The sequence below is a fragment of the Amborella trichopoda genome, chromosome 13 (genome assembly GCF_054954075.1).
Source record: "Amborella trichopoda isolate Santa Cruz 75 chromosome 13, AtrichopodaSantaCruz75HAP2 v2.0, whole genome shotgun sequence".
NCBI lineage: Eukaryota > Viridiplantae > Streptophyta > Magnoliopsida > Amborellales > Amborellaceae > Amborella > Amborella trichopoda.
Window position 1 is genome coordinate 1,284,721 of NC_142348.1, and position 15,903 is coordinate 1,300,623.

Here is a 15,903-nt window from a genome sequence, read left to right on the forward strand (position 1 = left end):
GGAACTAGATAATAGAACTCTAGATGTCAGTGTGGGACCCACAACTCTAACAATGACGAACCCACACCATCCAAACCTGAACCATAGGACAGCAAATGGGACAAGGTCGACTCCACTTCAACCAGGAACCGGCCTAGTCCAAGTCAATCGGAACAGAAACAAATGCTAGGTCAGGTCAGGAGTATGGTCCAAGTTCATTGGATCCATCACACACGATCCATTTCCAAGGTCCAGACAATCTGCACCCTATTGAACCGTCCATCCAAACAATCGAATCAAAGCGAGACCACCTTTTGAAAGATGAGCACGCATCATCAAATTTGATTCCTAGTTCATTTGCAGTTAAAATCACAAATTTTCATCATTACAAGATCTCCAAATGTTTTATAGCTCATATGGCTTCATCACTTAGAAGTGCAGAAGCAATTTTTGACAATGTAAGATTTTCGATTTCCCATAGACACCTTCATTAATATCGATTATTTCTGTTCTCCAACCAATGAGCTTTGTGAGTGCTTCAACTCTCACAAGGAGGGACACTGAATCCCGGATATATGCGTGCCCTCCAGGGCGTAAGATCCTGTCCATCTCAAGTAATATAGTAATGATCCCACACCTGCAAAACACAAAACATAAGATAACCCCCTCCCTCTCTCCCTCTCTCTGACATCTTTCAGTCATACCCCCCAACCTCTCTCTCCATATAATTGACAGATTTTTTGTCACTTTGCCATTTGGTGCTTGCTTCCATTCAGTTTTAGGAAAATGAATACAAGAACAACTTCAAAGTTTTTAAGGTTAAATATATGTCATTCTTGTCGCTGACTCACCTTTTGTCCTCTGTGGAGAAGATTCCAGATGCATGGAGGAGGTCATAGGTCCGTGGGTACGTATCAAATGGTTCGCACCTATCAATCAACCAAAACACCACTATATTAATTAACATGCACCTCCCCATCATATAAATCAAAAAATAAATAAGAATCAAATTCATATGGCATCCATATTGAACAGCATATGAAAAAACACGTGCATGCATGTGCATGCTCTATCTCTCTCTTGAAAACATTGGGGTAGTACAAGAAAGGACCAAAAATGTCTGATCTACATCACATGAAATGATACAGCAATGCACTATCCATGAACTTAGAACACAAGATAATTATAGCCATGCCTGGATTTTGTAATCCCCAACAATATGCATACTCTTGCATAAAATCATTTGAGCAACATACATATACACGCACTGAAAGAAAGGATCCATCTCAAAATAACCTAAATCTTGACTTAAACCACTCCAGTCCTTACTAGGGGCAAATACATCCATTGCTCTTGAATAAATGTGTTAAAGATAGAGAAATACACAAACAAGCCTACATACATTCAGGCATACCAACCAGGTCGCGTCTGACCCAGTAGTAGACCCGTCGGGACGGGTTCGGCTCCAGCCCGGACCTATCTAGGTCGGGTCAGGTTGGAATGAGTCATGTCTGGCTACCAGTTGATCCAACCCAGAAATTATATGTATCAATATCAGATTCCCATCCCACCGGGTGTATCAAGGAAACATTCATTAGAATAATGCAGATGTCTCCAGCCAATGTGAAAATAATGTGGAATAGAAACCGCTTTCAATGAAACGATGGGAGGAAACAGGAAGTACCAGTCATGGACAGCTCCAATAAGCCCTTGATCATAGATTAATGGAAGTGTATTAGGGCCACTCACAGGGATAACATTAATTATCCAGCACTTCATATCACTGGCAGCTAATGCAGCAGCAAATCTGAAAGAGAAGGAGCCCCAGAAGAAATGAAAAAAAGTACTAAATAGTAATACAAATTACATATTGAAACTGAAGAAACAATAATGTTATCAATTCTTATTTACGACACCAAAATAATTCATCCACCCCTCAAGAAAGAGTTACAATGCCTAAAGAACCCCATTAAACGGATAAAACCGTTTAGTCATCTTGATACACTATCAAGGTATATATCCAGGTTGCATACGAACATGCAATCCCTGCTTTAAAATCCTTAGGGTTAAGGGTAGCATGATGGGTATATAAAGAAAGCATTACCTAACAAAAGTAAAAGGCGTGTTTTCATTCTCACTATTTAATGAAGTACAATAAATTTACGTGTCAAGAAGAAAAACAATCAGAAGCATTCCAAGGTGCAACATATTTGTCAGACTTTTAACAAATGCATCATATATAGTCCAAAAAGAATCACAATGACTATGATTTTTCTAGACTGAGAAGTGATTTTAGCTTTTCTAATGTCATAATGCATAAAGGAAAATCTCTTATCTCTCTTAATGAATCCAATAATGAAACAAGCACTTGGGTATCATTTTCCATAAAGCTCATTTGCTAGTTTCAAGATAAGAAAATGCCAAGGTAAATGCGGGTACTCAAGTGATACTCCAATGTAATCTGAATCATAAGTGAATGAGCAGAGACCCTCCAAAATTGGCTCTCATGTCCATAACATTTCGGAACTGCAATTTTCTCCAACCAAGCTCATCAATGTAGCTCTGTACAGCCATCTTCCAATAAAACTTTTCTGCCAAAAATGCTTCCACTCTTGGTACATAAGCATCAAGTTCAACATTCTGCAATCTCTCAGGAACATCTAATGATTTGTAACGGTTTCGGACGGAGATTGAACGGACTCTTTCACGCAGTTTGGGAATGCAACTCTTCAATGGCACGTACCTGTCAAAGACACATTGAAATAAATTTTAACATTAGTGTGTGATTTTAAAGGGATTGTCTACAATGAGACTATTTACCTTTAATACAAGGAGGTCTCAATTACTTACAACCATCCGATGTGAAATCGGATAGATTGGGTGAGATACAAAGTTCAAGAAATTTTCTTTTAAAGTTTGAGCTTGGTCAATGGAATAAATGCAGCAATCTAATTTTACATCCGATGGTCAAGGTTAGTTGTGGCCACCTTGTAGATAAATGGTCTCATTGTATACTTCTCCGATTCTAAATAGCCATTTGAATGGAAGTTTCCTCATGTGAATGCAAGCACCTGAGTTCGTCATGTATGATTCGAACTAATTCATTATTGTGCATAAACACAATGCCTAGAGTGACTATGCAGACCAGCGAGAGCACAAATAAGAATATAAATTTATATTATAATGAGGAATATATACAACACAATGATAGGAATATAGAGAGAGAATGCCCAGATGACTGAGAAAATTTCTCTAGAAAACAGAACTCCCACATTTAGTCCCTACATTCTTTCTTGAAGGTGTCAAACTTAAACAATCAAAGTAAGGCGCACCTCCAAACCTTACTGAAAGAAATATTTTGAATGCCGGAAGCCCCTATAACGGCATTAAAATCTATTTTCATTCCTAATTGTAAAATTTAAAGCTCCAAAAATAGTGCAGATCAAGCAGAGATATAAAACACTTGAAAATCTAGAAAATGGATTGTCCAAATAATGTGTTACACAATACATTATTTCCATGATGATGGAACAACCTTTTTCGTGGATTTTTTATGTGCACCTTACTTCCATTGTATAAGGTTGGCACCTTATATAAACTTTTTCTTTATCCAAATCCTTGTTTTAAAAATATTCTATTATCGAGAAAAATAGGAGAGTTCAAAGAAGAAAGCTTCATAAAAATATTTAGAAATGTTGTTATCTTCTAATTATTCCTAAATAGGAATTCATTATAGGGTGTGGTTTCTATAAGGTTGAAACCTTAAACAATCCAACTAAGGTGCATCTTCAAATTTTATCATAATATATAATTTTGATGTAAAATGTTATTAGGATTATCTCAAAATCTATTTTTATATCTAATTATAAAACTTTAAATTCCAAAAATGGTTAAAATCAAGTAGATCTATAAACATATGAAAATCTTGAAAATGGACGGTGTAGATAATATGTTGTAAGATGCACCATTTCTGAGACTCAAAATATTTTTATTTTTTATAGTCATACATCTTGTTGTCGAGATGATCAATCACAGGGTTTTCCAACATTAAAACAACTTTTTTCGATGCATTTTTGAGGTGCATCTGTAGTTCTACATTTTAAGGTTGCAACCTTATATAAACTTTTTCCATCATTATAATAGGATTTAAATTATCCAAAAAATAAATTTAGAAAACGTCCACATAGAAAGTGAAACAACAATCGAAATAATAATGAATAACAATGAAATAAAAATAAAAATAATCATTTTTATCTGAATTAAATATTTGAAAATATATTAATTATCTATTCCCTCCACAAGAGCATCATGTGATGCACATGGCATTAGCTAAGAATAAGAAGTCCTTAAACCATACCTGACTCACTTAAGTGCATAATGAATAAGAATACAGCAGAACCAGTACAGTATTCTAGAAAGGCAAGTTAGCCCACCACATCAGACACAACAGTAATCCCCCTCGAAAGTAATGGTCCTCATTTGTTTTTCTTTTCTTTTTCTTTTTTTAATTGTTTAATGGTCCTCATTTCTTTGATGCAACAAAAATGCACATTGTTCATATACAAAATAATTGAGTAATGTAAATGTGCTTAAAAAATCCTCATTCAACTCAAAATATAAATTAGGTCACACGGCAAGAAAGAGTTGCCAAAAGTCAGAGGACTCCAAAACCAGAGGAATTATCAGTACTAGGAAAGGAAGAGAACATTTCCTTTCAGGTGAAGGTTTCCATCACTAAACAAAAATAAGAGATGAATGAAGAAAAACGAAGCAAATGCCATTCGCAGAAAAGGCATTCTTGGGCCAGCCCTCTTATTCTAAAGGAACCATTCATTAATTGAATTTCCACCAGAGTTTTTCAATTCACTCTAACAGTAGAAACCAAAGCCCAATCTTGAGTTGATTTCCAGAAAATAAAACATCTTCTTCCTTACCTCATCCAATCATATCATTTAACTGCAGCATGAAATTTAAAATTTATCAAGAAAAGATAACTACATCTCTCTGAAAACCCAAGGTGAGAGTGGAATGTGAAAGGAATAGTGATAATTATTTTATTATAATGACAATATGAGCGAATTTATTAATTATTCAATGCATCGTATAGTATCTGAGATTTCCCTTAGTAGTTCAGGGTAAGCCGTTTCCACCCCAAAAAGTAATAATCTTAAGGGCATTGATGTAATGCTCCGAAGCGAGATTGCCCATGTCCATCAAGATTGCAGACAGATACAGCGGATCCGGTGAATTCTGATGAATGTGTGATGTAAGCTAAAATAAATCTAATTTAAATTGGACTTACCAGACGTCATCTTGGTTCTCCATTGCATCACATAGGGGAGGTTGGGCTCCAGTCCCCCTAGTCAGGTAACATTTGTTGTCGGATGGCTTCTTCCATAAGGCAACATTTTCCATTTTATTGATTAGGGTCCAGCATAACTGTTTCGAAAGATTTTCCACATCTGCACAAATATGAACCAACATCAGGAAATGAAGGAGAGACATAGATGAAGGATACAAGAAACAGAAGAATCAATTAATAAAAACAAAGAAGAAACTTAGCCAAAAACTTGGCTTCCAATGAATGCTAGCTCTTCCTCAAATATGGTGTGCTCATAAACCTACATACCGCTCCAAAAGTTGTGCTCTTCTTCCTTTTTCACCTCTATCTTCAACAGAAAATATCCCGCACCTCTGATAATTCTATTGGCCTCAAGAAGTAGAATACCACCTTCATCACGTAATAATTCCTTCAATCTCTTAGCACATTCAAAATGCATATCACACCAAAATAAACATCAAAGAGAGATATTCAGTGTAGATTAATGAATAGGAAAATTAAAAGTCAGCACAAGATAGACATCTATAAACACGAAAATAAATCCCCATCAAAGAGAGATACTCAGTTTAGATTAATGAATAGGAAAATTAAAAGTCAGCACAAGATAGACATCTATAAACACCAAAAGTTCTCATCATATCTGATATACCTCCATTGAAATTATCCAGCATAAGATCTGTCCAGCTAGCTCATCTATCATAAAGTGAATGACATTCCATTTAGGGAACATCATTCTCTCCTAATATAACTGAATATCAATCTTCCATAATATTAATTAATATCATTTATTTTATAGTATTAGGTCAGGCGTGTAAACAGTACAACATCTCTCAAATTGGAGATCGTAATGTAACAAAGCTTAACCGTTAAATGGAGAATGAAGCCATAAGAAAAGCTCTTAGAAGCCTTAATAGTATGTACCTAAACAAACCCAAACCAAGAAACTTCCTTTTCAGACAGAATTTTAAGGAAGCCTGTGCAAGGTTTTCTCATCTGCCACAAATACAAGTTGACAACAAAATCTGGATGCCCGAGGACTGAATGAAATCTGCCGCACATAAACAGTAGGTGTAGCTTCCATCACAGTAGCAATCATGACATTGAAGGTCGATCCAATCCAACACCATTGACAATGACGGCAGTAAATGTTCACGTGATAAACTGAATTACACATTTTTTTGAGTCCCACCTCAATATACATGCAAGTTTAAGTTCTCAAAATAATTAATTATGAATATTTTTCTTTTTTATGCTCAAAGTGGTAAAACACAAAAAGTTCACAAACTATGCTTGTTTAGAGATCCAAAACTTCTAGGACAACTTATCAGCATCATCACAAAGTAATGAAACAAACCAATAGAGCCAAGTTCACGACGTACCATCACGAGTCCACTCCACATCGCATGCAGAACAATAAACCATGTCAAATGCCTCGCTTGGAAATGGGAGTCTATGCATTGCAAAGCTTGCCAGCATAGAAGGAATACCTCGCTCAAGAGATAGTTGCACCCCATCCCTGTGAAAATCTTTTGGAGCAATATGTAGACTGCTCACATTATGGAATGCAGCACCAATTCTGCCCAGACCTGATCCGACATCAAGAATAATCTTTATGTGCACACCAGGTGTGACATTGGGATGAATCTACATAAATCAAAAGCAAACATTGAAGCAATATGAGTGAATTTATCCAACCAGATGCATTACTAGGGAAAAAGCAAGAGAATAGAAATGTCAAGTAACATAGGTTACTTTAGATAAATATTTTGATAGTTCATGAGCTTGTGTATCATCTTGGACTCTAAGTTTCTCTTTGTTCTGGGTAAAGAAATTTCTCTTGATTCCATCACGAACCAGTGTCGATGGTGGAAAGTTGCCAATCCAAACCTGCCATTGGACATAATTAAAAATACTTGCCATTTTAAATTACAAAAGGGATAATGTAAAGATTGATAACAGAAGGCCACCGCACATTGTAAGAGGGAATAGGATGCAAAATCAACTCCGTATGAGCTCGAGAATCACATTAATTTGAAAGAAAAGACAATTAAATTTCACTACAGAAGTAGGTTCCTCCAATCGTTATAGAATTTACCCAATACAAATTTTGAAATCACAAGTTGAAATTTCAGCAAATTGTAATCCATTGTTCCATAAGACATATTTTCCCCCACAGAAGACAAGACACATGCAAGTCAGGGTACAACATGGCAACTGTTGTATAGATGAGGAATAAAAGGCTATAAAGGCAAAAGTAATTTACATTGGCAAATCATGATTGCAGGTTATCTAGGAGACAAAGAGAGCAGAGAATTACTGCCCACTAAGAGTGCATTATATTTTTTTCTGTTTATAAAGCGTGTGAAGCATCAATTGAAGTGACACAAACTCCACAGAGAATGTTTGGACTAATAAACAAAATGAGTAACGAACGAAGTATCTCCATTATCAATTTATGACAATCTGCCATTAGTGGTTTCAACAAATGAAGCAACACTTGCCATTTTTTGTTATGAAACTTATTTCTTAAAAAGTACTAAATGGGTAATAAGATCAGTTTAGAGATGATAAGCTAGTATGAGAATCCTAGTCTAGCTGAAAACACTAATGGCTCTCATCTAGAAGCTCTTTCCTCCCTGTAAGATCAAATGTGTCCAACTATACGTAGCATTAGATTACTTGTAAAAAGATTCACAATCAAATGAAAATGATTGAATTGACCTCGACATAACAATGTGACACCAAAGTGTGTAAGCGAAGCCGATTATGAAAGTTTTAACCTCATGCAAACCAGCTTACCAGCCCCAAAAAGATTCAAAAAGGAAAAAAAAAAGAATGAAGCCATTCAGATGTGGAACTCGACCTGAGAAACATAATTTACCTCACTCAAACTTTCTGGCCAAGGAAGTGGCAGCTTATAATTTATGGGACTTGGGACCAAACAGAACCATAAGTTTGATTCACTTGGACAATAACGATCAAAGCTTTTACCTCTTGAAACAGATAAAATCTTCTTAACACCATGAAAATTATCTCGGCAAGGTACATAATTCACCATATGAGGCCCACAAAGTTCAATTCTTCCTGCATCGTCTTTCCCATTCCTCACAACATAGGATACACTATCATTGGCACCACCAGAAGAGTCACTTCCTGTTTCATATGAACTATTTACAATGGAAAATCCTGGCTCTGTAATTTTCCTAAAGTCACCTGAACGAAAAACAAAGTCTTCGGGATTTCCACTCTTCCAAAATCTTCCCAAAAAGAAGCAGGTCACACCCAACACAAAGAAACCCAAATATTTCAATCTTTTGCTCGTCTCATACTTCATTTTCTCCCAAATAAATATCCGATCACAAACCAAAGTCTCAGAAATTTTAAAATAGTCCTAAGCTTGGTCGAATTTATATTGGAAGGTGCATTTATTATCCCAGTTCCTTCTCAATTTGATTAAACAACCACGATATAAAATTTACCCAAATATCCAGGAGAAAGAAAGAAATGCTCATATGCCACTACCTTCATATGTAACTCAGTTCCTTCGTCATTTGCTAAGAAGGATAAAATGTAACTTTCTGCACTTCATCACACATGCCAAGAAAAATCAACAATTAATAGCTGTTCTATGCTCAATTCCATGTAGAAGTACTCAAGTTCTTACTTGCTAGATTGAAAACATAGAGCATAAACATCACGAAATAGTCCAATAATTTCTTCAGTCCTTCCCCAAGTCAAAATTATAAAACTACAGATAAATTTCAGATCCTACTCTTGCTTTTTTTGAATTAAATATCCTAAACTCCTTATTCATTGGATCAAGAACAGAACCAGGTTCTGAAAACTTTCCTTGCTCCTTATCATTTTAGGCCACAAAGATACAAAAAAATTATCATGTACCTAGCAAATAAATTCCAACATATGGATAACACTTACCTCAGTATCAAAAAAAATATCTCCTATTTTAACTTGACTATTCTTCATCTCCGTTCACCAAAAGCTTAAAAAACAAAATATGCTAAGCAAGAGCAAATCTTAACCCAGCTCAAACTGCTCTGGTTCTAATCGAATTCATACAGTCCAGTCTTCCACTGATGGTTTTCTATGTTCTCTTATAAATATCCGTACTATGAACAAAGAGTTCTGAATTTGCATTGACTTTGCCCTAGTTAACAAAGACCTCAGAAAGAGAAAAACTCAAACTTCTAATGCAAAAAGCTTCAAGGTGTTCATAGGGATCTGTTCCCATCAGAGTAAAGCAAACCCTAAAAATCACAAATACATAGCTTTCCTGATTTTATATGTTTAAAAATATATATAATAACAGTCCAACTACTAGATACTGGGTTCAGTCAGAACATTGGGATATGTTATGGAATAAAATAAACTAAAATAACTTCCTACAATTCCAAGTTAGCTCAAATACTGCAAAAATATCAAAAACAAAATCAAATAAATAAAGAAGCACAGCTGTTAACAAATGAAATATACAAAAAAGTAACATAAAAAGACCAAGCATGAGAAGCCGATTAGGGTTCCAGCCTGAATCAAAGGGTTTCTGCAAATTCTATGCACAATTAACTCTGTCTATATAATTACATGCATTGATCTATCTCTGCAAGCTTGCTTTACTGGTATTATACGTTTCTAGAAAAGAGTTCAAGTCCTTTGAATTTGTAAATTAACATGAAATTCAAATTGTATAGACATTTGTAGCTATCCTTTCATTTTATCACCGCATTTGGCCATACTTTTGTCAAAAAATTTCTAGTTTGGCCAACTTCCAATGAATTCTGAAAATTTTTGCGGATACTAAATTGAAGTCTAGGCAACCTAGTCCTAAATTCAGAACCAAACTCACTCTAATCGCCACAAAATTAGCTAATTTCAAGAAGAAAAAAAAAAGAAATATAAACTCAAGTAAGAATAATAGGAAAGTAGGATCTAAAAACTAAATTTCATCCAACATATATGATGAACTCAGCTCAAAGTTCCGCCAAATTTACTGAAATTGAGTGAAAGGTCATTCAAAATGAAGCAGCGCTGGCCCGAATTTCACAGTATATAACTGGAAAAGATGCCGAAATTCAAAACCCAAAATTTTATAATAATTTTTTGCACCTGATTTTGGGGATTTTCGCCGTCTTTTCACCGAGGAGAAGCTCGCCAACATCTATACTGGAAAGATTGCATTCAAATTTCAAAATATCAAAGCGTCCGAGCGGTTTTAAAATTTACCAAAAGATTTCCCTACTCCCGCGGGAGTATACTAGTCCCTTACTCTAAGGATACCTTTCTTTTAGGAAAAATTTCATAGAGAACCCTAATGCCATACATTATTTCATGGTAGACCCCCGTGTCCCTTTTTCTTTCAATCTGTATAAGGAAACCCTTAAAAATGTGACCTTACCCCTTTATCTCTTATTTTCCTCTTTTTAATTTTTTTATCGTAAAAATTAGCTTTAATAAATCTTTTTATACCATTTCAACCTAAAAACGTTTTTTTTTTTTTTTTGGGTTGAAAGGAGAAAAGAGGGTTAAAAAGTTTTTGAGTTGAAATAGTATAAAAAAATTTGTTGGGGCTAATTTTTATGATCAAAAGTTACTAAAAGAGAGATAAGAGATGAGGGAGTATGATAAAATCTTAGGGGTTTTCGTATATCACTTGAAAGAAAAACAGAATGAGGGTCTACCATGAAATAATATAAAGAATTAGAGTTCTATATTAAATTTTCCCTATCTTTTTTTAAGAAAAAGTTTATATAAGTTTGCAACTTTAAAGTATAGAATTACATATGCACCTCAAAAATCCATTGGAAAAGGTTGTATCATAGTTGAAAGATCCTCTAATTCATCATCTCGACATTGAGATGTATGAATGTGTAAAAAAGAATATTTTGAGTCCCAAAAACAGTGCATCTTGCAACACATTATAGATCTACATGATTTTAACCATTTTTGGAGTTTAAAATTTTATAATTAGATATGAACATATATTTTTAGATAATCTTAATATTTTTTTACACCAAAATTACATGTTATAATCAAATTTGGAGGTATGTCTTAATTGGATTGTTTAAGGTTGCAACCTTATTGAAACCGCACCCTTTTTATATCTCAAAGTTTGGATTTCTATACTATTTTATTTTTAATTTTTTTATACAAAATATTTCGACACCAAATTTTGGATGTCTAGTCCTCTCTTAAACTCGCACATGAAAAAAATATAAACAAAATATTCTTAATAAAATAACTAAATACCCCCTGAAAATTTTAAGGGTATTTTGTCATTGTATTTTATCAAAAATATTTTTAATATTAGTTTAAGTGCTCCCCATTAATATGATAGCATGTACAAAATTTCATATTCACATAATTTGCAAAACAATAATTAAAAATAAAGTATTTTGCAAGGTCGGATCTAGATCACACAGTTAGAAACTCGCTTGATCAAAATTGGATGGCTAGATGGGGGAAGTATATATCTTCCATACAACAGCGGAAGTATAAAAACATTTCCTTTAAAAAAATAACTCAAGATTGTACCAGAATTGTCCAATTTTTTTAGGAAATGATCTAAATATTTATGAACATAAAATCTAAATTATTTTATTTGAAAATAACCATCTAGTTATAACTAAATGGATCCCAAAACTTAAAATTAAAAGAAAAAAAAAAATCTCAAGTTCGTGTTTTGTCCAAGAATAATAGAGAAAAAATTATGTAAATATGCTCTTATATTTTGCACAATGTTTAGAGAAATTTAATTTTTTTCTATAAAACAGATTGAACTTGACTTTTGGGTGTCCCAATTCTTTACCATAATGTACCGGTAAATAATATAAAAATAATAATTTTAAATAAATAAAATGACCAAAATCACAAAAATCCCCCCATAATTTTTTCGATATCTTGGTAATTTGATTTTTTTGAAGTTTTTGCAAATGCTTGGACAATAAGAAGCAATGTTTTATTTATTATAAACGTCGATTTTATTTTTGTATTATATTTTATTTATTTTTAATATTTTTTTGAATTATCGATTTGGATCGATCCATAACACCAATCCAACAATCGAACATGTGCCTGCGGGGGACCATCCACCCCATCTATCCAGGTTTTGAAATACTAGTAACAAGTATCAACACAAATTTTGAGCTCCATCTAACGTACAAAAAAAATAAAATAAAATAAAATAAAAAATAAAAATAAAAACAGGGAAAAAAAAGAAGAAGAAGATAAAATCGAAGTGCTATATGTGCCCTTATAAATTAGGACACGAGCGCATACTGGAGATATATTTTAAATTTTTAAATTAGGACACGAGCGCATATTGGAGATATATTTTAAAATTTTGAAAAAATATATGTCATGTTTATGAAAATTTCCCTATAATTTACACCCTCGAGCAAGATACTTATTTGGGAGATTTTATTGAAATGGACGGTGTAGTGTCCACATGATGTGTAGGGCTGGCAATGGGCTAGGTGGTCTGGCCCAGCCTTAGGGCATCGAGCTCAAATTATGGACTGAGGCCTGAGCTAGAGCCAGTAGTACCCGCCTAGTTTGACTTGGTCCGACGTCTTTTTTTTCTTGTTTTCTCTTTAAACTTTTTTCATTTATTTTCGTTCTTGCCCGACCCTAATAGGGCTAGGGCGGCCAAGTGGAGACAAGGGCTAAGCTAAGGCCTAGGCTCGCCAGCCCAAGCCCAGCCCGTTGCCACCCTTGATGATGTGGATGCCTATAGGGTGTACAAACATCCTTCAATTGTTCAGATTGAAACTAGTATCATCATATGGCCCAAAATGAATTTCGTATTTTGTTTTTATTTTTTAAATGATATTGATCTAGAATTTGGGGTACATATGAATATTTATATAGCACATAAAATAAAAGTGATAAAAATATATTTCAAACAAAAAGGTCCACCAAAATACCCGTGAAACATTTTAGGGGTATTTTGGTTAACTCGTTCTTTAAAATATTTATTATTATTATTTGTTCACCATATAAATATATTTATAACCATAAATATCACTTTTAAACTAAATTAAAAATAAAATACAAAACGATTTTAGTTCGTTGGATGTGGCCATGCTTGATATTGTGAAGAAGTCTCAGGTTTATCTAAAAAGACTCAGTGTCCATTATTCATATGAATATACATACTTGTCTTTTATAGACAAATTACAAAAGACAATAATAGAAACTAAATCATAGATATCTAAACCATAACTAAATTTATAATAAAGTATTGATACGCTGTCAACCCTTACCATATATACTGATTGCAATATATGCTTTCTATATTAACCCAATACACAATATACATTTTCTTTTCATACTCCCCCTCAAATTCAAAATGCGAGAGAGAGCAGCTGGAGTTTGAATACTAATTGCAGAAACGAGCAGTGGGATCTTCAAGTGCATACTCAAATTGCTTGATCAATAAGCACCGAAAGCAATGGCGAATCAACAAGCCTCGAGAACAGATGGCTTCATGAACTCTTGAAAAAGATCAAACAGATCAGAGAGTCGAAACACGACTCGACATAGAGACAGATCAGAGAGTTGAAACACAACTCGGTAGTGAGACAAATCAGATAGTCGAAACACGACTTGACAGAAGTTGCACCGACTGGGTGAGCAATAGACTTGTATTGAAAATTGGTGACAACGCTTCAGGGACGAAGAATGTACACAACTAAGATGAATCTGGCTCTGATACCATGTGAAGAAGTCTCAGGTTTTTTTAAAGAGACTCAGTGTCCATTGAAAGGGTTGCGCACCCTTCCACGGTCCACATGTGGATGGGGTACTTTCTTTTATTGAAATTTTGACATCCACCTAAAAGTTATCTATATGTAAATTATGGGGTGGATACGTCCCAAAATTCAAATGAGACCTTAAGGATTTAGGGCAAGTGACCCTTACAAAAAAAAAAGGCAGAGTATGTTGTAGGATAAATGGATTCCTTTCTCTTGTGATATGAGATATATTTTCAAATTAGGTTTACCTACAAAGAAACTGTTTAGCTTTTGTACATGTAGATCATAATCATTCATACTCATTTGATGTCAAATTTGATGGCTTAGGGAGAGTCACGAGGTCTAAGAATTTTTTTTTTGAACTTTGTATCTATTCAATGACAATCTTACAACTACCCATTTAGAAATTTAAGAGACAAAAATGGTTGTAACCTCCCTGTACAAAAAATAAATCATTTCTATCAAGACAATACCTTTAAATTTCTATATTTTCTGAATTTTATGGAATTCCATATACTAAATCCTTACCTTACCATCCATATAGTCCGAAAGCAATACGTTCAAGTCCTCCCCTAAAATATCTTTCCTATTCCTTTTGTTCAAACCAAACTTCAACCCTCCATGCCTCTTTTGGTTTTCAAAGCCTACATTGGGTACTCTCTCTCTCACCAACGTGGGAGCATTCTTTTTTAGAATTTTCTAATGGAGAACGTTTCCATGCGGCCACCCCGCATCTTGTAGAAATGCGGGCTTGCCAATAAATATATTTTAAAATATAATTTGTATCCTAATGTTTAGAGAATATATAATCTTTAACATGGAGATCATGAATATATATATGTATATATATAGATATGAAAACTAAAAATAATAATTATATTCAAAAACATTTAGACCGTTAGATACAATTGCTTTTAGATGTACCACCTACTTACATCCATCTTTAATATGGATAAACCATTTCCTTTTCTATTTATATGGAAAGTCATCTCTTCCTAAAATTTGTTCGTGCAAATACTCCCCAAAAATGTTTTTATGTTTTTTTTTTTTTGCATATTTCTTAGTTTCTAGGGTACTATCTCCCTCACACCCTCTCATCTCATCACGTAGGTCTCTCTCTCATAAGTCCAAATCAAAACTCTTTACCATAACTGAAGGGAAAAGTTTATATGGAGCCGAGGGTCTAAACAATCCAGCCTACCTCAAAAATTTCATTAAAAGAAGTGGTTTTGATGCTCAAATATCTTCAAATCGATCATCTCAACAACAAGATGCATTGACATGAGAAAAAAATAGATTTCAAATTTTGAAAATAGTATATTTTGTAACTCATTTTTGGGCCATCAATCTTTAAGATTTTCAAGTTTTTATAGAACTGTCGATCTACACTATTTTTTAAGCTTTAAATTTTATAAATAAATATAAAAATATATTTTAAGGTTATTACAAAGATTTTCAATATTGAAACCACATTTCTCGACACTACTTGAAGGTAGGCTCTAATTTGATTGTTTAGAACCTAGGCTCTATAAAAACCGTACCAATAACTAAAATATCAAAATTTAAAAATAAACAATAACTTCATATGCTCGTAATTTCATTTATCACTAATTTTTTAATATTTTTAAAGTTTATAATTTTATTTCGATTTTTAGATGACTATTTTTGTTTTGTTTTAGTTTTTTTTTAGATTTTTAATTAACAAGTTTTGTTTTATTTTAGTATTGTTAGTGTTTGTTCAAAATAAGTTTATCAATGTGTATTCATGTTGCTTAAAATGACTTATTTGTGATAAATTTTATTATAAATATAGCA

At 33.6% G+C, this 15,903-nt stretch overlaps 2 protein-coding genes across 2 annotated transcripts; both read right to left on the minus strand.

Annotated features, from left to right (window-relative positions):
• Positions 1–291: 291 nt before the first annotated feature.
• LOC18437468 (putative methyltransferase PMT11) lies at positions 292–5,644 on the minus strand. The gene is made up of 6 exons (XM_020669204.2): positions 5,609–5,644; positions 5,282–5,441; positions 2,468–2,722; positions 1,664–1,786; positions 831–908; positions 292–616 (listed from the first exon to the last, which is right to left on the minus strand). The coding sequence occupies exons 2-6, from the start codon at positions 5,392–5,394 to the stop codon at positions 409–411; spliced, it is 777 nt and encodes a 258-aa protein (XP_020524863.2). The 5' UTR covers positions 5,395–5,441; positions 5,609–5,644; the 3' UTR covers positions 292–408.
• A 1,044-nt stretch (positions 5,645–6,688) lies between these two features.
• LOC148778931 (putative methyltransferase PMT12) lies at positions 6,689–8,654 on the minus strand. The gene is made up of 3 exons (XM_088855311.1): positions 8,202–8,654; positions 7,073–7,207; positions 6,689–6,964 (listed from the first exon to the last, which is right to left on the minus strand). Exons 1-3 carry the CDS (start codon positions 8,652–8,654, stop codon positions 6,689–6,691), a joined length of 864 nt encoding a protein of 287 aa, XP_088711437.1.
• Positions 8,655–15,903: the final 7,249 nt, after the last annotated feature.

What these genes read in the sequence shown, in the direction of transcription:
- LOC148778931 (XM_088855311.1), bottom strand. Translation starts at nt 8,654, where the DNA reads ATGAAGTATGAGACGAGCAAAAGATTGAAATATTTGGGTTTCTTTGTG. An exon ending in GGCCAGAAAGTTTGAGTGAG is followed by an intron (nt 7,208 to 8,201) that starts GTAAATTATGTT and finishes GTCCAATGGCAG; the next exon opens with GTTTGGATTGGCAACTTTCC. An exon ending in TATCAAAATATTTATCTAAA is followed by an intron (nt 6,965 to 7,072) that starts GTAACCTATGTT and finishes TGATTTATGTAG; the next exon opens with ATTCATCCCAATGTCACACC.
- LOC18437468 (XM_020669204.2), bottom strand. Translation starts at nt 5,394, where the DNA reads ATGGAAAATGTTGCCTTATGGAAGAAGCCATCCGACAACAAATGTTAC. An exon ending in ATTGGAGCTGTCCATGACTG is followed by an intron (nt 909 to 1,663) that starts GTACTTCCTGTT and finishes GTTGATTGATAG; the next exon opens with GTGCGAACCATTTGATACGT. An exon ending in TTCTCCACAGAGGACAAAAG is followed by an intron (nt 617 to 830) that starts GTGAGTCAGCGA and finishes TGTGTTTTGCAG; the next exon opens with GTGTGGGATCATTACTATAT.